At 40.0% G+C, this 23,722-nt stretch overlaps 1 protein-coding gene across 2 annotated transcripts in view; it reads left to right on the top strand.

The window, feature by feature from the left end:
* Positions 1-23,722, top strand: part of EGF (epidermal growth factor) — a 117,290-nt gene that overhangs the window by 61,273 nt on the left and 32,295 nt on the right. For both annotated transcript variants that reach the window (XM_066573831.1, XM_066573832.1), the window contains 5 exons: positions 4,425-4,573; positions 11,292-11,396; positions 13,253-13,476; positions 14,649-14,816; positions 22,285-22,446. In XM_066573831.1, coding sequence (XP_066429928.1) covers positions 4,425-4,573; positions 11,292-11,396; positions 13,253-13,476; positions 14,649-14,816; positions 22,285-22,446 — 808 coding nt within the window. The remainder of the gene's footprint in view (positions 1-4,424; positions 4,574-11,291; positions 11,397-13,252; positions 13,477-14,648; positions 14,817-22,284; positions 22,447-23,722) is intronic.

Below are 23,722 nucleotides of genomic sequence, written 5' to 3'. Positions count from 1 at the left end.
CAGCTATCTTGCTATTGTATGGAAGAAAAAGCGTTGCATGGAAGATCCAACTCAGATTTGAAACCTGCATCACTTCATATACAGAGTGGACACATACTCATACAAACTGATTCTCTAGCTTATCAGACTGTAATATTATGAGGCACCACTAGATGGTACTCTTATCTAATTGTACATTTTGGTTTCCCGCACCAGTCATAGTGGCGACAGTAAGCGCAAACCTATTTGTGCTGTGATTAATTACAAATTAGGCAAGCATTTCAACAATTATCTATTTGATCACTAGAACTTTAAATTAATCCAGCCTTGATTAAAGGAGTTATAATAGTATATAGTGGATACTGTATGCCAGCATTCTAGGGCTCCCTCGTGTCCCATTCTAAAGACTCTCTGCATTTTCACTGCTGGAAATCTTTAAATCACTTTGCTTATACGTATATTAACTATATTAAATGGAATACGGAAAAAAAAAAAGATATGTTTATGGAACGTTTATTAAATGTCTTGCTTAGAACAGCCAGGGTTATAAGTATATACTCTATACAGCTCTGGTGGGCAGTCTGTTATGTTTAGTCCTAAATATCCACTTCTCACCGTGTTCAGCATTTTCCTGGGATATAAAGTGCTTGTCTGAGATCTAACCGGATAGACAGGATTGGTGACTATGCTATCATATTTACATCCACTTGTGTGAAATATAGTTGGTTGTAGACAATGTCATGTAGTTTCATGTTATACAGGGTTATTATAAATGACACCCCTCATAATGTCTGTCGAATGACACTCAGATACAGAAATTTGATATCAATGGAAAGAGAAACTCAAAAAGTTTCATTTAGCAAAACTCTTTAACAGTAAAGCCTGTGTCACATGGGCGTATTTGCGAACGCAATATTCAGAAAATAGAACCCATTAATTTTAATTGGTTTGTGTACAATGCAATTGCAAAATGTGATTGTTCCCAGCAAGAGAAACCAAGTAATCTTGTAGATATGATACGTTTTAATGGCTAACAAAAATACATGATGTAATAATAGCGAGCTTCTGAACCAACGCAGGGTTCTTCTTCAGGCGTAATTGAAATAGATCCAAAGAGGCATGCATATTTATACACACATACTTATGACAAGGCACAGACATGGATGTGATTGGTTTGCACTTGAAGGAATATTGCAAACATTTTTAACTAGACACTGATAAGGGAGTGAACGTTTTATGGTCCTTGAATTACTGTTGGGGGTCACCAGGCCAGCATTGTTATCTGTGTTATAGATGTCTTATACCTCCCACTCACGCATAAATCCTCGTGAATAATTTAATACTCTATTAAAAGTGTCAAAAGTTGTTATAAATTTATATTCCCAAATTTTTCTATGGCTTTGTGACTTGAAATTGCCTTTTAGTATCATAACTTTCATATCTTCTATGTCGTGTCCGTGACTAGAAAAGTGCTCGGCCACAGGGAATTGTGTCTTTCTCTGTTTAACCGTGTGACAGTGAGATCTCATCCTCGCTTTAAGTTTTTGTCTTGTTTCTCCAACATAAAGCCCCCCAGCAGGACATTTACAGCACAGGAACACGTACACAACATCAGACGTGGAACATGTGAATGTCCCTGGGATCTTATAGTCCTGCTGCATCACATGAAAAAATACCAGCGTGCTCTATTTTCCTGTGAACTCATTACGCTAATTGGCCATTTCAATGACTAGGAGCATGGTTACACGTCTTTTTGCAAGTGCAGAAGTACAGTAAAAAACGCACATCAGTGAACAAAAATGCAGCACAAATGCGCGCGCAAATACGCTCGCGTGACACAGGCTTAAGACTGTTGTTGCCTATAGCCACCAATCACAGCGCAGCTTTAATTTCTCAAGCTGCAGAGGTAAAATGAAAGCTGCGCTGTGATCGGTTGCTAAGGGCAACAAGAACATCTTACTAGACAGTTTTACAAAATAAGTCTCAATTTTATTTTTCCATAGTCGTCGCTAGCGAAATATGAGACAAAATGGCTGCCAACGAAGACAAATGGGTGTTTTGTGTCCTTGATTTTCACATCTACCGATCTGTTATTAGTGTTCAGTGTCATTTTTAAACAAAGTTTGGTGAAGATCCACCCAGTGGCACATAATTCCCGAACTTTAAGGAAAACGGTTTTATCTGGAAGCGAAAATCATCCATCCATCTACCAGAAAGCGTGGAACCAGCGGAGTGTGTCCGTGCAAGCGTCACACGAAGTCCTCAGTAGTCAGAGCACTGGACGTCCTGCAGGCGACTGCGTGGGATATTCTGCGCAAACGTTTGAGATGTTATCCCTACTGATTCCAATTGTTACCGGCACTGAAGCCGGATGACAAAGCGCGGCAACGTTCTTGCTGCAAACTCTAGTGGAAAGTAATGGTTTCATGGAATCTGTAATGTTTAGTGATGAAGCCGCCCTCCACCTTTCGGACAGTTAACAAACGTAATATCAGAATCAGGGGGCCGGAAACCCCACCTGTCTATATGGAGCGTATGCGCAACTCCCCCACGGTGAATGTGTTCTGCACTACAACCTACAGGAAAGTGTACGGCCCCTTCTATAAGGAAACAATCTGGGGATTTAGTATCTGGACATGTACAGATATGGCCTCTGACGCAGCTAGTACTGGATATCCTAGATTTCATCTTCCAACAGGATGCCCCTTTCTTTATTATCACAATGCAGTCAGTAGTGAGCTCAATAGGCAACCACCAAACAGATGGATTGGCTGTTCAGGTCATGTTGATGGTGAACTTCTTCCTTGGCCTTCATGTTCCCCGGACCTTACACCTTGTGACGTTTCTCTCTGGGGAGTGTGAGGCCTTAGTCAGACGGGCGTTTTTTTGCGCGATTTGCGCATGCGCATGCGTCCGGCGATTTTTAAAAACCATTGCTTTGCAATGGTATCGGACACATGATCGCACCTATCTGCGATTCCTGTTCTCTTCTCTATATGCGCTCTATGGGGCCGGCAGCAGCAGCGCCGACCCCATTGAGAACATATAGAAGACAAATCATTCTTCTCTGCCACAGCTGTAACAGCTGTGGCAGAGAAGAACGATGTTTGCCCATTGAATTCAATGGAGCCGGCAATACAGCCGGCTCCATTGAAAGCAATGGGCTGCTGGCGATCGCGGGATGAATTGTCGGGAAGGGCTTAAATATAAAAGCCCTGCAATTCATCCAGAAATGTGTAAAAATTTAAAAAAAATATATACTCACCTTGTCCCGGCAGACGGAGTTCAGCGCGGCCGGCCTGCAGTGGGTGTGAGTGGGTGTGAGTGAGAGCTGCCCCTGATTGGCTCAGCACTGAGCCAATCAGAGGCAGCTCTCACTCACACCCTTTTAGCCCTATAAGCTTATGGGGCTTAAAGTAGGTGACCCGCTGAGTCCGTAGATGTGTTATACTTACCTTCCGCATCGTTCCCCCGGTGTCACTGCTGAAAGCCCAATCTAATGTTATGATGGACTGATCACTTAGCAGCGCTGCCTAATGCACTTCCAGCACTGACACCGGGGAACGACGAGGAAGGTAAGTATAACACATCTCCAGTCTCAGCGGGTCACCTACTTTAAGCCCCATAAGCTTATAGGGCTAAAAATAGGTGACAGAGTCTCTTTAAATATTTAATTATTGCTAAAAATGCCATGGCTGCCAAAACTGCCCTCTGCCTCTGTCAGTGCCAGGCATCCATTGGCTATAACTGTATGGTCTTGACATCATTGCTGACGAGTCTCAACCGAGCCACCAGCTTTGGAGAGCATTATACCCAGTTTCCCCGAAAATAAGACAGTGTCTTATATAAATTTTTGCTCCAAAAGATTTCACTTTTTTACATGTATAGCTGCCTGGACACTTTTTAAATTTCCTGTTTTTATTAACTATAACTAGGGCTTAATTTTGGAGCAGGGCTTATATTTCAAGCATACTCAAAAAGCCTGAAAAATCATTCTGCATTCTCAAAAATCCTGAAAATATCATGCTAGGTCTTATTGTCGGGGTATGTCTTATTTTCAGGGAAACATGATACTATTTTATAGTGGATTCCTCCTAATTTTTTGTCCCTCATTTTCATTTTTTTTAAATATATAAATTATCAATACTGTGTATAGGGACATATATTTAATAAGCTGTATTTATTGTAAAAACTATTTTTATGTTTACATGCATCATCTGTATGTTAACTATACTCTTCTATATCCACATGCCTGTACATTAGCCTATGCACTACCATTACATTTGTATACCTGTCCATTAGCCTGTGTATCTGCTTACTAATGTAGTAATTCAGGACACTAGTGTATACAGTTCTACTAATCCCATTTATGCAATCAGCTGTGTACAATGAATCTCCATCATGTAATGAATATATATTACATATCTACACAATTTTGTTCTCAGATGTACTTTGCACACACAGCCCTGAAGTGCATAGAGAGTGCAAAAATGGATGGGAGCGGTCGTGAAAAGGTGATCTTAGAAGCTGTGGACACACCAGAGGGTCTTACCATTGATGCCATTAACAGAAGACTATACTGGACAGACAGAGGGTACGTATGTTTTATTTGTGAAGAGCTTCTGTGCTGCAGTCCTTACTATAGAGCTATACTATACATATAGAATAACTTCCATCTAAAATAAGTAAGTGAACGAAATTTCATTTTTTTTTTGCCAGTCATATCAGTCTGTCAATAACTATCTCCCAGTCTTCCACTGATTACATCCTAATGTTCACTTGTACCCATCAGTCAGCAGGAGTGCCCTCCCATGGTCATACCTGTCCTAGCTGCTATTGGGTGCACTGAGAAATCTGAGGGTCGTTTCACATATTCAGTAATTTGTAAAAGTTTTGGGCAGTTGTGGAAAAAATGCTACAAAGTAAGAATACTTTCAAAAATAGAAGTGTTCATAGTTTTTTTGTCAATTAACAAAGTGAATGAATAAAATAGAAGTGTAAATCAAATCAATATTTGGTGTGACCTCTCTTTGACTTAAAATCAGCATCAGTTCCTCTAGGTATACTTGTACACAGTTTTTGAAGGAATTCGGTGGGAGGTTATCCAAGACATCTTGGAGAACTAAGCAAGCTTTGGATGTAGGCCTGCTCGAATCCTTCTTTCTCTTCATGTAAACCGAGGTAGAGTGGATGATAATGAAATCAAGGCTCTGTGGGGGTCATATCATCACTTCCAGGACTCCTCGTTCTTCTTTATAGTGAAGATAGTTCTTAATGACATTGGCTGTATGTTTAGGGTTGTTGTCCTGCTGCAGAATAAATTTGGAGTCAATCAGATGCCTTTCTATTTTTGAAAAATATATTCTTACTTTGCAGCATTTTTGCACACCTGACTAAAGCTTTTACATAGTACTGTATTTTTGGGGAAAAATATCATGTTTTAGTAGTTATGTTCGAACATAATAAACCCCACCAGTCCAACTGTTCCTGAGCACAGAGCATGAACGTAAGCATTGCATATGTTTGCCCTTCACACTAGTGGACACAGACTCCTTCAGCACTGTGATTCTCCATGCTAACCCACATTACCAGATGCCAAGTGACTATTTCTTTACCCAAAAAGCTGTCCCTGCCCTGCACCGCCATGTGAGTGATAACATGTCCCTGGCATTGAAAGCTGTCAGTGGCAAGATAACGCCCTCCTCAAGCCCTGCCTCCTCTTCCTCTACCTATTCGTACCGCCTTTCAACACCCTGCACATTGGCGGTGCATGTGGTAAATGTCAATATTCTGTCCTAAAACTCATATGTATAGGAGAGTGCAGCCACATGGCCAAAGAGCTGTTGATGGCCCTGCATGCCCAGGTTTTCACATAGCCAGCCCAGCACAATTTTAAGTCAGGCAAGGTTGTGTGTGACAATGCGGCCAACCTGCTGGCCGCTCTTCACCTTGGAAATCTCACACACACGTACCTTGCCTGGCCCATGTGAAGAACCTGGTAGTGCAGCACTTCCTAAACAATTATTAAGGTTTACATCCACTGCTGGAAAAGGCCAGGAAGCTGTGCTCACACTTTCGGGGTTCACACCCAGCTGCCCTCATCTGGCAGAGGTGCAGCGACAGCTCAGGCTACCACCCAACCATCTCATCTGTCACGTGCCTAGACTGTGGAATCCCACATTGCATATTTAGCAGAGACTAAGTCAGCAGCAGGAAGCGATCACAAAGTACCAGATGGTGTATGCCATTAGCAGACGCTGTATGGCGGTTGCTCTGTGGAGTGGCTGCAGATTAAAGATGTTTGTGCCGTTTTAGCCTGCTTTGAGGAAGTGACCAAAATGGTCAGTCATGAGACACTAATCAGTATGTTGTCTGCCTACTGGAACAGACACTACAGGGCCTCAGGGACAATGATGTGTTGTTACAGGAGGAGAAGGAAGGGATATCAGTCTTCCGACTGTTTGGCCAGTCTGCCATTTCTTAATACCGCAGGGGTGGCTTTAGGCAAGTAAGGGAGGTGTCTTCTATATGTTACTCCACCCATGGCAGAAGTATGGAGGAGGAGAAAGAAGAGGGGCATAATATAGGTCCAGGGGCAGGGGAGGGGGCTTTTCAACATTCCTTCTGTCTATAACTAACTCCAGCTATTCTCCGTGGACATGTGTAGGCCTGACCCCAAGGAATTTTGGTCATCGCCCTTTTTTTGAATCAGATCATTTTTATTGAAGTTATCATTTTAATGCAATACCATATCATTTCTAGAATGTGCCACAATTTTATTCCTCGCAGTGATGCTGTGAGGGAAAAATCGCTCATGTGAATAAGTCCATTCAAAAGAATGGATTTCATATTCGTGCGTGTTTTGTTAGAATCACATCACACAAAACTCACACAAGAATATCGCTTGTGTGAATAAGCCCTTAATAAAATGTTACACCCTTCATAACAGTCCAACACCCAAGAAAATTCACCAAAGGGTGTTGGACTGTAAGCACAGATATCAACTGGGTCTGAGCCACAAACGCATGTTGTAGTGAAGGAACTGGAAGAAACAACTACGGGAACATCATAGAGCACTCTAAATTGTTCAAACCTAAAAAAGAAAATACCCCCAGAATGTATCTGTTCCAAAAAGATTACCACTCTCTTCTCCCATGGTGAAAATCCCTTCAACTTAAAAAACTGGCAATTTAGGTTTTCTCCAAAGGGGTAGGGGTGTATATAGTAAATCCATCTAGATGGAAAATCTTCTTAAATTTGTTCCATACTTTAATCATTTAAGTGATTGTCGGATATAGTCCCTTTTTTTCCTCCTTTCATACTGTTAGAAGAGGGCTAGAACGTGTCATTTTAGAAACTAATCTACAATTTAACCCCACCTTATTTCTTTCTCCCACCCCTTCAACTATTGCAATTGAGACACCAAACAATATAACCAAACATTTTGGACTTTCCAACTCATCAGATTACTTATTCCTTTGATGGGTCTTCAATTTAATTCTAGCGGATTTCTTAACAATAAATTCCTAACATCATGAACTCTAAAAAAGTATTGTGAATTCAAATCTAAGAATTTTGAAATATATAAAGCATAGAGATGAGCGAGCACGCTCGGATAAGGCAGTTACTTGAGCGAGCCTCGCTCTTCTCGAGTAACTGCATTCTCGTCCGAGCAGGCTCGGGGGCGGCGGCGGAAGTGAGTGGTGTGCAGCTAGGGGGAGAGAGACAGATCTCTCTCATTCTCCCCGCTGCCCCCCCCCCCGACCCTGCTCGCACGAGAATGCAGTTACAAAGAGAAGCAATTCAAAAGCTTTATCTTATCTTCAAACTTTCATATCAATTGAAGTAAGTTGGCAGAAGTAAAGTCTTTGGGCTTGTAAGATACCACAATTTTAAAATTATGCTTTAATCATAATGGCCAAAAAGGGACCACCTGCTTCTCTCTCCTCAAAAATCTTCAGAAAAAGACTTTTTACAATACCTCTCACACGATCTGCAAGGTGAGACACTGCCTTTTTCCAATTTAATTTCTGCCTGATTAGTGGAAGGATGTATATACGCTTGCTCTGCATCTAAAGCTTGTCGCTCAAAAACCATAATAGCACCCTGAGATTTAGGCTTATGTAAACTAATATGTATATAAAAAAATCACTAAAAAAGGCAGTAAATTACAAAATCACAGGGGAGTATGGACAAAAATAGAAGTAGCGAAAAGAGTGTGGAGAAACACTGGTGTGAAGGGGCAACACTCTAAGCTACTAGAAGATTATGGACCAATATGCAATAGTGAACGCATTTCTTTTTTATTTAACAAAATAAAAAGAACAGCAATGAAAACGCGTTTCGGGGACGAGCCCCTTCGTCAGTTTGGCTGGATTAAACATGGCAGGATGCCTGGGGGGTGACACAATTCCAAAGGTTTTTGGATGTGCCAGAGGTCCTGTATGTAGCAGGGAGACGGAGAGTAGATAAGTGCTTTCTTCAGTGATCAGGAATTCACAGCGGGATACAGCTGATACTATTGTTTCAGCTGTATCCCGCTCCCTGAAACCAGGCGGGGTATGAAGAACATAGCTGTCCAGCTGTGTTCTTCATCCCCTGCTTGGAGCGCTCAGCTGTATAACAGCCAGGTGCTCTGAGCAGAGAACAATTGGAAGACAAGTGGGGCCACTGCGCTTGTCTTCTGCATCCTCCGCTCGGAGTGCTCAATTGTATAACACCATGTTTGGGTGTTCTGTTCAACTGGTAGAATTCGTCCTTTGCAAAATTGGTGACAATCCTTTTAAAACAAGTAACGCGCCTGCTGACTCCCTTGGCCTAATTTTTCATCTAGGAGACTCTATATGGACCTTCTTTTGTTTTCATTGACACCCCTGTGCTACAAGTGATCCCTACACCACTGTAATTTTTACAAATTTTTGAGAGGAGCACAGTAGTTTTTATTTTTTTATTTTTAAACCACATGAAAAAAAAACTATTAAAGTCACCAAAAAGCTTGTAATAAAAATCAAGGGTTTTTATTAGAGATGAGCGAACCTACTCATTTCGAGTAATTACTCGATCGAGCACCGCAATTTTCGAGTACTTCCGTACTCGGGTGAAAAGATTCAGGGGTGCCGGGGGGTTGGGGGAGGCATGGCGGAGCGGGGGGTAGCAGCAGGGAACAGGGTGGAGCCCTTTCTCTCTTCCTCCCCCCCCCCACTCCCCGCTGCAACCCCCCACTCACCTACGGCGCCCCCCGAATCTTTTCGCCCGAGTACGGAAGTACTCGAAAATCGCGGCGCTCGGGCGAAAAAAGGGCGTGGCCGAGTATGCTCGCTCATCTCTAGTTTTTATGCTAATGCTTTATTCATTAAAGGCTTCGTTCAGACGAACATGCTTTTTACGCAGATTAGGCGCGCATAAAAGATCGCTTCTATGTTGCTCTAAAGATTGCATGAATTCAAGCTCCATGAAGTAGCCCGTTCACACGATCTGAGGTGCGTGTTTTCCAGCTCCCATAGGAGTCTATGGAAAACACGCAGCAAAGATAGGTCAGGTCCTATCGTTTCACGCAACACGGAGCTTTGGATGGGCATTACACTCGCATGTCCTATCTTTGGCAGGTACGAGTATTTGGCGCATCTAAAAATCATTCATGTGAACGCTTCTATAGGAAAGCATTGGTTCTTATAGAAGCAATCTTTTTGCGCACCTATTCTGTGCTAAAAACACGCTCATCTGAACGAGGCCTAAGGGTGATTTCACACATAGCGGATTTACTGCGAATTTTCGGTAGCGGAAAAAATTTGCAGCAAATCCTCACCAATATCCATGTCACAATCTGAACTATTTGCTGTGGATTTTGTCATGGGTTTTGATTAGAGATGAGCGAGCACCAAAATGCTCGAGTGCTCGTTACTCGAGTCGAACTTTCAGTGATGCTCGAGAGTTCGTTTCGAGTAACGAACCCCATTGAAGTCAATGGGCGACTCGAGCATTTTTGTATATTGCCGATGCTCGCTAAGGTTTTCATTTGTGAAAACCTGGGAAATTCAAGAAAGTGATGGGAACGACACAGAAACGGATAGGGCAGGCGAGGGGCTACATGTTGGGCTGCATCTCAAGTTTTTTGGCTCAGCGGGAGCAATCAGATTGGTCCCTGCGCTGAGCCAATGAGAGGCAATGAGAATTCATGAATGGGTGTGTGAGTGAGATCTGCCTCTGATTGGTCAGGCTGTGACCAATCAGAGGCAGCTCATTCAGCAGGCGGGGATTTTAAATCCCCGGCTGCTGAATACTACTCACAGCTGTTCAGAGCAGTTCAGGAGGACTGCCGCTGGCCGCGCTGAACTCCGTCTGCCGGGACCAGGTGAGTATATTTTTTTTTTATTTTTACACATTTCTGGATGAATTGCAGGGAAGGGCTTATATATTTAAGCCCTTCCCGATAATTCATCCCGCGATCGCCGGCAGCCCATTGCTTTCAATGGAGCCGGCTGTATTGCCGGCTCCATTGAATTCAATGGTCAGTGCTCGTTTAATCGAGACGAGTACCGCGTGGTGCTCGTCTCGAGTAACGAGCATCTCGAAGCACCCTAATACTCGAACGAGCATCAAGCTCGGACGAGTATGCTCGCTCATCTCTAGTTTTGATGCGTTTTTTCTGTTGATTTGACCCCTTCAATTGAATTTAAATTGAATGGGTAAAATTTGCTGCGGATCTGAACTAAGATTTGTGACCAAATGGTGCAGATTTTTTAATGCATTTTTTATGTGCATTTACTGCAGATTTTTTCTGCAGTGGAAAATTTGCAGCAAATCCACTACATGTAAACCCATCCTGTTAATTTTGTGCACAATTATTACAAGCCACAATAGTTTAGAAGATCTAGACTGCTATTAGATGAATGCTAGTGGCTGATGCTAGCACTCAAGTCTTTCCGTCAATTGCTGGGCTACACCTGCAAATGCACCTGCAGCACTATATTAAATGAGCATTAATGGCGCTAGTGTTATAACACCTTAAAACTGTAGAAAACCTCCAGGAATAGATGTGCCCAATCAAACACACACACTTTCCACCTGTGATTAAATAAGGAACTTTTAACTTAACTTTTTCATAGGTTCATATGAAAATGGATAACATATTTGTTTAGTCGCTTTAATTGCTTTTTTAATATCCAATATTAGGAATTAGGGCTGTAGGGCAATATATCTATTTGCTATAGTATAGTGTGAGTAGATTAGTAACTTTATGCACAAATGTTGTTTACAAACCTGTGAACTGTATTCAGCTTTCTGAAGTTTTCTCTTCTGTTTTAAACAATTAGAAAATCTTGCATAGAAATCAGTGATTTAAATGGACGAAACAGGAAAATAATTGTGGATACAAATATACATCAGCCAAGAGGGATTTGTGTTCATCCAAGTGCTGGGTAAGAAACCATCATACAATGGAGAACAAATACCACAACATAATGCTATCATATTTTCTTTGGATGCGTTATACAGTACAGTATGGGGCTATTATACAGTATGGGGCTATTATATAGTTTGGGACTATTATTCAGTATGGGACTAGTATACCGTTTGGGACTATTATACCGCTTGGGGTTATTATATAGTTTGGGGCTATTATTCAGTATAGGACTATTATACAGTTTGGGACTATTATACCGCTTGGGGTTATTATATAGTTTGGGGCTATTATTCAGTATAGGACTATTACATAGTTTGGGGCTATTATTCAGTATGGGACTATTATACAGTTTGGGTCTATTATACCGTTTGGGACTATTATATAAGTTGGGGCTATTATTTAGTATGAGACTATTATACAGTTTGGGACTATGATACCGTTTGGGACTATTATATAGTTTGGGGCTATTATTCAGTATGGGACTATTACACATTTTGGGACTATTATACAGTTTGGGGGCTATTATACAGTTTGGGACTATTATACAGTTTGGGGCTATTATACAGTTTGGGATAATTATACAGTTTGGGGCTATTATACAGTACAGATTGGGACCTTCCATTCAGTTGTATATACATTCATTTACACTTGCAGAACTTAGCTGTAAAACTCTCAACATTCCACTGAAAATATAGTCCATAGCCAATCTGCAGGACTTGTACAGAAATATGGAAGAATATGTAATGTTTCTTCTTAGAAGGTAGAACATTCTCTTGAAGCTTACCAAACAGGGGATGCTCCAAAAAGTTCCACTGCAATCTTTGAATCCGATTTTTGGTTCCAGTTACAAAGTGTAACTTTACCATTAACATGATATGGGATACTTCATTTAATAGCTCACATTTCTTTGACATTATACAAGCAGTGTATCTCCTGAGTTTCATGTTTTTATATTTTTATGTGAGTTCTTTCATCTAGTATATTAAAGTTTTGTAACATAACATGCTGCCGACATCCCACATGGTGGGGACTGAGTGGGGTGATAATACTCTTGCTCAGATGTTCTCAGAACACCTATAGAAATTAATGGGGAGTTTCACTGCCACTTCATTCTTTATGAACCTCTGGACCTTAGGTGGGATGGGAGTTGGGTGACACGCATTTTGGAGATAGGTGTGAATTCCATCCCATTTTGTAGCTGTCATGCATTTATGGCATATTCTATTGATATTCCATCAATGTCTATGACAGGAATAACTCTTTAACTGGATATTCAGTGGTGCAGTTTGGATATCTGTACAGAGTTCCATTTAGTGCAGTATTTTTCATATGGTCGTGTGCTTGAAGTCTTAGAGACATATTTGAACTTGTCTCTCTGAAGGTTTTCTTTCATCCGGTCCTGATATATCTAGTTATGTTATGTCAAATAATTCATATGTCTTGATCAGTAGGAAGATTTTCGCAGTATTTATACCCCTTCTGGGTAAATCGGTCACCTTAAGGCAGTGTTTCTCAACTTCAGTCTTCAGGGACCCCCAACAGGTGATGAAATTACTGTCAGTGTCTCAGACATTGCCACAAGTGTTCTTACTATAGGATATCCTAAAAACATGACCTGTTGGCGGGTCCTGAGGATTGGAGTTGAGAAACACTGCCTTAAGGTCTTATGCACATGGCTGTACTATGATTCAATGTTACTGAAATCTATATCCCTCTGATTTCATGCAGCTTTGCCTCATGCATTATGCTTACCCTAAACACACCTAAAGGACCATTACAAATACATGAGATACATCGCCTCTTGCTGTTATTGTTGGGATTTCACATATTGCTTTACAAGACTGCTCTGATTTATGATTTCTTACTTTTAAGGAGATTATTTTGGACAGACATTGGACCCAATCCCCATATAGAAAGCTCCAGTCTAGATGGTCATGAAAGGACGGTTCTGATCACCACTAACTTAGTATGGCCTAGTGGGATTACTGTGGACATCCTCACAAACAAGCTTTATTGGTGTGATACTAAGAGATCTGTTGTTGAATCTTCTGATTTGGATGGATCAAACCGACTCGTCCTTTCCCAGAATGATGTAGGTGAGGTTTTGGGGTAATATACTTTCTTCCAAATACATTTTTTAGTTTTGTTGGACCTACACAGACACAATACACTACAAAATAGGATAGATATCAGTTGCCTTTATTATCTAATTGCTGACTTTAGAACAAATTATGTCTTTATGATAACCAGCGGGGTTGTTGATTTGGATCTTGGAGTCAAGTAGGAACTTTCGAATGTTGATCCAGGGATTATTCTGACTGCCATTATGGAGTCGGGAAGGAATTTTTTTCCCCCAAAATGGGCTAAATTGGCTTCTGCCTCATTGGGATTTTTTTTTTGCCTTCCTCTGGATCAACAACGGGGGGAGGAAACAGGCTAAACTAGATGAACATTGTCTACTTTCAGCCTAGCATACTATGATACTATACAACCGGGAAGATATGAGGAGTTTCACTTCCCAGTGGATTTCCCATCAGTTGGAGAGTAGACACAGTGTATGTCTAGTGGCAATGGGCAGCCTTTATTGGAATGAATCATTTGGAAGTCATCAGTAGCGGATCTGGTTTTGTGAACCTACACTCAATCTCAGAGGTGTAACATGAAGCTGCTGTGCTCCAATGGAAAATGTGTAACAAGGCCCACAACTATAAGGCTTTATTTACAGTACTTCTCTCATATGGGGAAGAGAGACCTTGTGGGCTCCCTTAGTGCTCCTTGTGCAACCCCACCTTCTGTACCCACTATAGTCATGTCATGGCATAGTCTCAAGCTGGAAAGAACAAATATAGACAACCTGGGTTCATCCTATGGCAGCAATATTCCATAGCACAGTATTCTTTTATACTAGTCTGCATAATTCATTGTTACACATTAGACAACTGCTAATTCTGCAATTCTCTAATTTGTGTAGGTTCTCTTTGAATGTCGTTATTTAAAGGTGTTGTCTAAGCACAAACATTGATTGCATATCACAAAGATATGCCATAAATGTCAGATTGATTAATTGCTATGGTCCTCTCCAACCGCTTGAATGAAGTGGCTGCATGGCTAGCTTATTATAGTGAATGGACAATGATGTGGCCTCCAGAAAAATGTTAATCATATGGTCATTGCTATATTGTATCAACATTTTATTGAACATCTGTATATTAACAGTACATGGTAGGTTACTTACCTGTAAATTATGGTAAATACATATATTTTACAGGCCATCCTTTCGGAATAGCAGTATTTGAAGATTATATATGGTTGTCTGACTGGCTGCAACCATCTATAAGAAGAATGAACAAGAGGAAGGCAAACAGCTGGGTACGTGTACAGGGTGATATGAAGAGGCCTTCAGCTCTTGTGGTTGTTCACCCTTTGGCCAAGCTAGGTAATCTTATAGCTATTCGAATATTTGCTTTCCTCGTGAATATGTTCTTTTCTTACAACTTACTTTTGTTCATATACTGTAGATATGAATGAGAATTAAAAAGAAAGAATCATATGGAAATATAGGTTATTGATTAGTCTGGTTTTCACATTTATGGGTGATCTCGGCCTAACATACAATGGATTTAGAAACATGACACCTTCTGAAAGTCATAACAGTGCCAATAAGGGATGTTACATGTCAACTTGAAAAGAATATAGATAAATAGAGTCACGAGATGTAATTCTGGAAAACTAGAATGTAAAATGAATGAATAATAATTAATCGGCATTTAAGCAGGGCTGGTTTCAGACAAAGTGTGACCCTGGACAAAATTAAAAGTTGGACCCCAAATGCTGAACTATTGTACCTACAACATTGTCACATACAATACACTATGGCTAATCACTATACAAAGACCAATATACACAGTTCAAATAATGTGCTACATTATGACCTCTATTATTGCCACTACAGAGTGATTGAATAATATTACAACAGCGTAGTCGGTAGTCTGTCATTTACACTGATTGGTTCTGGTGTTTTGGAAAACTTACCTTTGAAAGTATGCATCGTGAGCCAAGAAGAGTCCGGTGTGGCTAACTGATATTCATATATTAATTGCTCTCTCCCGCTCTCCTGTGCCCCCTGCCCCTGATGGGTAGATCTCTGCATGAACAGCAATTAAATCAGCGTATCTGTCATTATACCGTAGTGCCCACACTCTATGGATGATTAGGACCCTGACAGGTTCCCTGTAAAAGAATATTCCTGCTAAAGATATTTGTGGAATATTTATAGGATTGGCAGATGTCCAACCATGGGACCATTACTCATCTGGAGTACAGAATTCCCATATCAGTCATTACTGTCCTGAAGATGGACCAAAGTGGGAAGGGATGGCCGAAATGTCTATGGCACATAGCTTCCATAGGGGTCTATAAAGAGTTTCGCAATTTCTACTATATAAGTCTATTGTCCATAGCTCCTCATTTTGGTCTGGCTTCATGCCAACAACAGGGGACACAAGACCTAAGGTTGGGACATCGAAAACCAATATATCGAAATATCACTAATGCTTTGGCGATACTTTTCATAGATATTGTTATGTCCGATATATCGGTAACATCGATAGTTTAAGGCAATATAGTATGGATTTTTGTACAGAAGAAACGTGTCTTGTGGTCCGGTGACCAGATTTTCTTTCTTTACATTCTGCCCTTTCCTTTGTGTTGGGACAGGATGTAGTTTTGCTCGAGGCACTAATGAACTTATAAACAAGTTCTAGAAACTTTTGGAAAGTGTGAGGTGACTCTTTGTCACCAATAAGGTTTACTCCAAGCAAAACGGCTCTCAGAAACAGTGGGGTCTTCGGCCCCGTCTCCACATGCGTTTGTTGATTATGTTAGACCCATGCTCTGAACACTTGCACCTAACGCGATGGCTGTGGGCAATGCTTTCTAAATGAAAGCATTTCCACATGCAGATGGAGGGCTGCGCTGAACACCTGAAGGTCGCGTCCAGAAAAGGAGACGCGACATGTCATGGGTTCGGCGTCTAACGGGACGCAGTGCCCATAGAAAAGATAGGAGAGCCATCTAACACAATTACAATTGCATTCGGTGCGCTGCGTTCGCGTTACCAGGCCCTGCATTGTTTACAAGTTGCCATGGAGACAGTCGGTCCCTCAGCGGCAACTTGAAAAAATGCAGGGCCCGCAGCCCCACAAACACACAGAGATCATGCTCACATCCCGTCAGGTCCAGCATCCATCTTCTGGCTTCCTTGTAGCTGGCAGGACCTTGTTTCAGTGTGTTTGTTGGCTCATTAGATAACGATTATTGGGGCCAATGATAAAAAACTTAATTTCATACACCTAATTTTAATTATATTTTTCATCTGTAATTTTTTATTTTCATTTGTAACTTTAATATATTTCCATGATGTTATTAATAGTTAGACTTAACAGTTTAAAGTTTTAAATTCTTTTGTTGATTGTGTTGCTTTATTAAGCCTAGACCTTTTCTTTTTATACAGCATTTAAAAAAGTCGATATATCAAAATATTGATAGTTTTCCACCGATATTTTACAATAATCGATAGTTTGTTCAGCGATAGTCGATACCATCGACTATCGATATTTTTGTGTTGATGTCCCAGCCCTAACAAGACCTTCTTTCTCATGATCAGTGGGGCTCCCAGTCAATGTCTTTTGCTGGATGCCCAATAAATTCTTCCTAATTCTACCATTACGGTGTAGAAGGGCAATTGCTGGCAGACCTTGCTCCTCTATCCATAGAGTAAAATAAAAGTAAGAAGCGCCCTGAGAACTATTAAAGGAGACCTGTTAACAGATTCATGTTGTCTGAACCATGGGTAGCCTGAACTCGGTGCTGGCGCCCACATTGCAACCTTGTATGTTTTATATGTAATGGACCTCTTTCTCGTTTTGCTGTCTTAGGAACATTTGGTTGAATTTCTCAAGGTTTCTTTTGAAAGTCTTTCTTTTGAATTTTATTGTCTATGGCAAACTAAATCTCTTGAATTTGGGATTCTTTTATTTTCATAGTCAAATAATAGGCCATTCTCACCATATTACCATCTGTTAAGTATCTGAATATGTGTGCATGGATTGACAGAAAATGCATCAGAAGAAACTGAAGGCTAAACTGCAGAACCATATCCTGCTGAGAATATTATCGCTCCTTCTCAATGCGAATAATCCAGCAAATGACAGTATTCTTTAGTAGATTTCTCAGTCCGAACAGATAACTATGACAAGTTCTCAGGTTTCTACATTCCAGACTGCTGTCCTCAACTTCAGGCTGTTGCCCTATTACTAACAGTGGAATTACAGGCAGACTCTAACAACAGCTGGGGGGAAGGATGGGATGGCAGAAGCCCCAGTAATCCTCATTGTCATCATGTCATTCATGTTCCCTATTTAAGAAGTAACTAGAGGCAAGAGTGATAACAAAGACAGAAGGCATTATTACCAATGGCCACAAACTTTTAAGAGGCTCTTTGGAAAACATGCTGACCCCATAAACATGACAATATAATTACGTTAGGAGGGTCATGTCATGACACCATATTGTCTTAAATAGTCGTTAGCTAATAAGAGACTACAGCACTCATAAATATGACAACACTGACAAACCCCAGTACTGTATTGCTAAATGCAACCACCAGTCCAGTGTCTATTTTCATGTCATAGAGTCAGTATCAGGACACTGTGTACAAAGCTCTTGTGTGCCATTGTGAAATATGACCTGAGCAACCAGCAAGTCCTTATTCCTGAAGCTTTTGGCAAATGATACCTTTCTTCTGTTTACTGTAGGAAAATATTGTATTTGAAAAGTTGTCAAAGTTGGTGAAAACTTCACACAAAAGATTTCATCAAATTCATATTTTTCAGGTTTAGTTGTGTGTGAATAAAGTTGTTTTCCTACTTCCCTCAACCTTAGTACTTTTTGCTAACTGGGACAGGTTGAATAAGTTTGTAACATTAACTCCTATCCGCTCCTGTGTAGATCTGGTGATCCAAGATGTGGTCACATGACTCAGCTTTCATATTTTCAGGACTTCCTGTTACGACCCATTCGCATCCCTATTCAGTTCTGGCCAGGGCAATGTATGCCACTAGTGATGTAACGCTCATTGCCTAGGCTGGATGTACAGCTATTCACTGCCAACTCCTTTATGTATGTGCATAGCGATCTGCGCATGCCACCTTCTCCCCTGCTCTACCTTTGTAGGATCCGGAATCCAGTGAGGGTTGAGGCTATGAAGAGAAACAAACCTACTGATCACTGGAATGAGCAGGCAGGACACAATGGTGGAGGTGAAATATTGCAGTACAGATATGAAACATTTCCACTACATTAATTATCATATTTTCGCCCCCCAAAAAGTAAACATTTTTCAATTGGGAAAACAACTTTCAGCTGACCTTCTCATGTATTAGTGATTTCTGGAAGATATTACAGGTACAGAAGGGCAATTTTTTTTTCTAAAAAGCAGCATAAGAATGAATGGGTGTTGAGTTCACACAATGTAAAATCTGTTTCGGGAATGGGTCTCAGAGCTCCTTCGCACGGGCGCATGCATTTCTGCGGATGCCTCAGTGCAACGTATTTGACTATGTACGAGACGTCTTTGCATGCATATCGGCGTATTTTACTTTACTTTTTGAACATGCAGGGCTTGTTCATTTGCAGATGAACATGTCTCAATTTAATAGGCTAGTTAGCCTAATGAGTTCCAAATGTGTTTTTTTTTTTCACTGAATTGCGCAGCGTATTGTGTATCTGTGCGGGCATTGTGTGTATATTTGCACACCTCCCATAGACTTTTATGAGGGCCTATGGTGCACACAAAAATAGAGCAGGTCCTATTTTTTTGCATGCGAGAAATGCACTCGCAAAAAAGGAAATGTGAATAAACCCATTGAAATCAACAGGTTCTATTATCTGCGTATTAAGCGCGTACATTTTAAGCATGCAAAAACGCAAATATGCTCATGTGGAAGAGCCTTTAGAAAGTTAAAGGCTTTGTCCTAGTTTATACCATCTTAATGTTTTAATGTGCAGAAGACACCAGCCCCCTGATATATTTGTTGTTTGTACCAATTGTGTAACACATTCAATTTTGACAACAATGTAATAAAGAAAAAAGTGCTTCCAAACTTGGGAGTTTTTGGGCTATATGTGCAGTATTTCTGTGCTGAAGAGTTTGCATAAATAATTGATTTGATTGGCTGCTCAGCCCCCTCTCCATTTGACTTTAATGTTTAAAGAAATTTGTATGCAAGAGCAACTACTTTTTGAAGGGACATGTATTTTTGTTGTACTTTTTTTAACTTTTAACTCAATGGAAGACACAGGGTTATTCTCTTCAAGAGACATGGCTCCATAGTATTCTATAGGTGCCATATTATGAACAATTTGGGGGTACGGTGTGAATACGTGAGCCTTTATCCTAAAAAAAAAAATTAAGTTTGAGATTGAGGTCAATGGATTATAAATTGAAAAATCATCGATTGTCCAATGATACAGGTTCAGGCTACTGTATTACTGCACAGCTACTACTGTTGATTCAGTTCATGCATGTATTCTAGTGTCTTCTATTTTGGCAAAGAACTGCTACCATTATATCCCATCATATTAAGATACAGCTTACATTTCTGTTGGCATCATATAATCTTCACTAATATAATTTTATAATTAGAGGCATTCTATTTATAAGCCGGAGCAGTCTGAAAATAAGCTGCAGAGCTGCAGCAAATTGTCCTTCCCTCGTCGTACTGAGAACTAACAACCTTATTGCATTTAGAACATACAGATATGCGTGTAATCTGCTGAGGAGTGATGTGGGAACCTGTCACATTGACCGCGCAGTCTGATCTGTGGACGGGAGGTTATAGAGCAGGAGGAGCTGGGCAGACTGAGATACAGTTTTGTGGGAATAGATTGTGTATAATTTGTATTTTTCCATTTTAATGCCTGCTTATTCTGAGCTAGGGAGTCCAGTGGGCGGTCCTATTAGTGATTGACAAGTGTGCACAGAAAGCTAGCTGGCAATCAGAAGAGGAACCGCCTGCTGGACTCCTACTCTTAGACTCAGAATGAATTAAAATCTACAGATCATGCCAATTTTTTGCCTATAAAACTATATATGAGCAGCATGGTGGCTCAGTGGTTAGCACTGTTGTCTTGCAGTGCTGGGGTCCTGGGTTCAAATCTGCCCACGGGATATATCTACATGGAATTTGTATGTTGTGTGGGTTTCCTGTCACACTCAAAAATATACTAATAACTTAATATAGATTGTGAGCCCCTATAGGGACAGAGCCCAGTGTAAGTGATGATAATGAATATGTATGTACTATAAGCAAACTACCAAAATTAAAATCTGCTATACAAACCTTTTACACCTATATAAAATTGAAAGCTGGAGTACAAGTGTGGCCAAGTTTAACATGACTCTTAACAAGTTGATAGTTTTCTGAGGTAGTTTTTTTGCCTTCTCAATAGCTTTTCAATGGTTTAAGAGAAGGGAATCTATCATCTACTTTAAGCCCTATAAGCTTATTGGCTGAAAGTAGGTGACCCACTGAGTCAGGGGATGTAAGTGCTATGCTTACCTTCCCCATCGTTCCCCTGGTGTCACCTCTGAAAGCTACCACTCAATGGATTGATTGGTGTGCTTAGTAATCCGCCTGTTCCAATTTTATAATGAGCGAGCTACTTAGCAGCGCCACTCAATGCACTAAGCGACGACTTCCAGAGCTGACTCTGGGGAAAAGGTGGGGAAGGTAAGTGTAGCACTTACATCCCCGGACTCCATGGGTCACCTACTTTCAGTCCATAAGCTTAGCTTACAGGGCTAAAAGTAGATGACATACTCTCTTTAACTGAAAGTTATCACAGTCAAGTTACATTTGGTTACAGCTATGCATGATCAGTGCAATACAGAAGTAGAACCAGGCAGCAGCATGGATGAGCCTTTCCTTGGTCTACCTGTAACATTACAATATGATGAGTTCATTATGGAAGAACCATTCATAAAAAGGTATCAGAGTAGTGAGGTATGACAGCAGACCGCAAGGTTTTATGACATAGAGCCATGGAAAAACTGTTAATGCCCCTGAAACAACAGCAGGTAGCCTGGGATTACAGTAATCTCCTCCCAAATATGTCTTTCTTTCGAGGGTGCACTCAGGTATATCATTTATAAGAGTTTTGTTTTGCGAGCTTATCATGTCATTAAACTGTGGGTCCTCTGCACGTTCTCCCTAAATAGACAATAAAGCACATGTGAGTCATTGTTTTTCTACGCGCTCATAACTACATTGCAATCATAATCTTTTATAGTGTTAGGAGAATGGAATTAGAAGATCCACTTTGTTTTGATACCCTTCATGGATTGAATTGTATTTCTGGCTGCAGCATAAAGAATGGAAAAGGGGAAGAGAACTGCTTTAGATGCCTTGATGTAGCATAATGGAAGCTTTACTGTGCTGACTATCTAATCTGAGAATACTTGTGATGTGTCCAGATATCCTGGCTTGGCACCCACTGTGTTCTGAGGGAGTGTCCTCGTTCATCTTCTTTAAAGGCCTGAGGCTTAAGCCCTGGCTCATGTTCAAAGTGAAACGCATTAGCTTGTTAGAAGTGTAACACTTTTATTCAGCCTTCAGTTTAAACTTAGTCTCTGCTTATAACAAAACATGCACCAAATTATGAGACCGTCCACCAGGCACCTGACTATAATAAAACATAATTCTACTTCTAGCTGTCTATATTTATCTACTGATCCTATTATACTCATAATGCCCCTTATAATACTAGCAATAATAAGAAAGCTGTGTGATATAATGAAGGTGTAATTAGTTTAAGATGAAGTTTGACGGTTTTCTGTGTTGCAGCCATTACTGACAACATACCCGAACCCAGAAAAGACATAACTGTAGGCAACGAGACAACTCATGATGATTCCTTCCTTCATGGCCCGCTGACTACCATCTTTTATGGGATAGATAATGATTCTCATGCCAGTAATGAGCTGGTTGCAGAAATATTGGTGTCAGGTAAGATACTTCCTAATCAAAAGGCATATGCTATGGACTTCCTTTGCTGTCTTAGACACATTTAGTGACATTTTTCAAGAGTTCTTTTATTTTCTATGGCAAATTAATTAATTTGTTGTAAATTGAATTAAGGATTATTTTCCTATTTTACAGTTGAGTAATAGGCAATTCTCTTCATATTAGTATCTGCCATCTATCTATCTATCTATCTATCTATCTATCTCATATCTATCCACCTATCTCATATCTATCTATTTATCCATCTATCTCATATCTATCCATCTATCTCCTATCTATCTATCTATCTATCTCATATGCATCTATCTCATATCTATCTATCTATCTATCTATCTATCTATCTATCTATCTATCTATCTATCTATCTCATATCTATCCACCTATCTCATATCTATCTATTTATCCATCTATCTCATATCTATCCATCTATCTCCTATCTATCTATCTCCTATCTATCTATCTATCTATCTATCTATCTATCTATCTATCTATCTATCTATCTATCTATCTATCTATCTATTATCTATCTATCTATTTATTATCTATCTATCTCCTATCTACCTATCTATTATCTATCTATCTATTTATTATCTATCTATCTATCTCTCTCTCTCTATCTATCCATCCATCTCCTATCTATCTATCTATCTATCTAGGGTTCACATATAAAATGTTTTCTTTTCTGAAAAAAAGGCAAAAAAGATAAGTTGGGCATATAATTAAAACATTTTACAACATTTTCAATCACAAAAACCATCAGAAAACCTACAATAGCAAATGGCTGTAAAAGTTAGTTTCATGTCCAACATATTTCCGATGTAGAGTTTGATCCTTCTAACAGGGAGACACCTTTTATAAATGCCCAATATTATCTTGTGGGGTCTTCTGTTATAGTTTTTTTCAATAATTTATTAGTTAACCTATAATAACATGAAAACGGATGCTTATATTTTATAGATATAGTTCTATATTTTACAGTTTTGTTAATGATTTCATGGATTTTCCTTGCATTTTGATGTAGTGATATTTGGCATGTACTACAGTATTTAACCTGAAACATATTAAGAAAAGTAGCAAGTATAATACATCTGATTATTTTTACGGAGTGTTGAAAGAATTCTCAGAGAGGACTTTATAATTGTGTGACTTTTATGACGCATTGGAAATATTCATCTTTTTTTTCATGGTGTTCTGAGGTTTAAATAATACTTTTTAGAAAGAAAGCACGTTAGTGACCTTTTATAGCTTGAGTAAACAA

The sequence above is a fragment of the Eleutherodactylus coqui genome, chromosome 7 (genome assembly GCF_035609145.1).
Source record: "Eleutherodactylus coqui strain aEleCoq1 chromosome 7, aEleCoq1.hap1, whole genome shotgun sequence".
In the NCBI taxonomy this organism is placed as follows: domain Eukaryota; kingdom Metazoa; phylum Chordata; class Amphibia; order Anura; family Eleutherodactylidae; genus Eleutherodactylus; species Eleutherodactylus coqui.
Note: the sequence above shows the minus strand (reverse complement) of the source record. Positions and strands in the feature narration are given on the sequence as shown.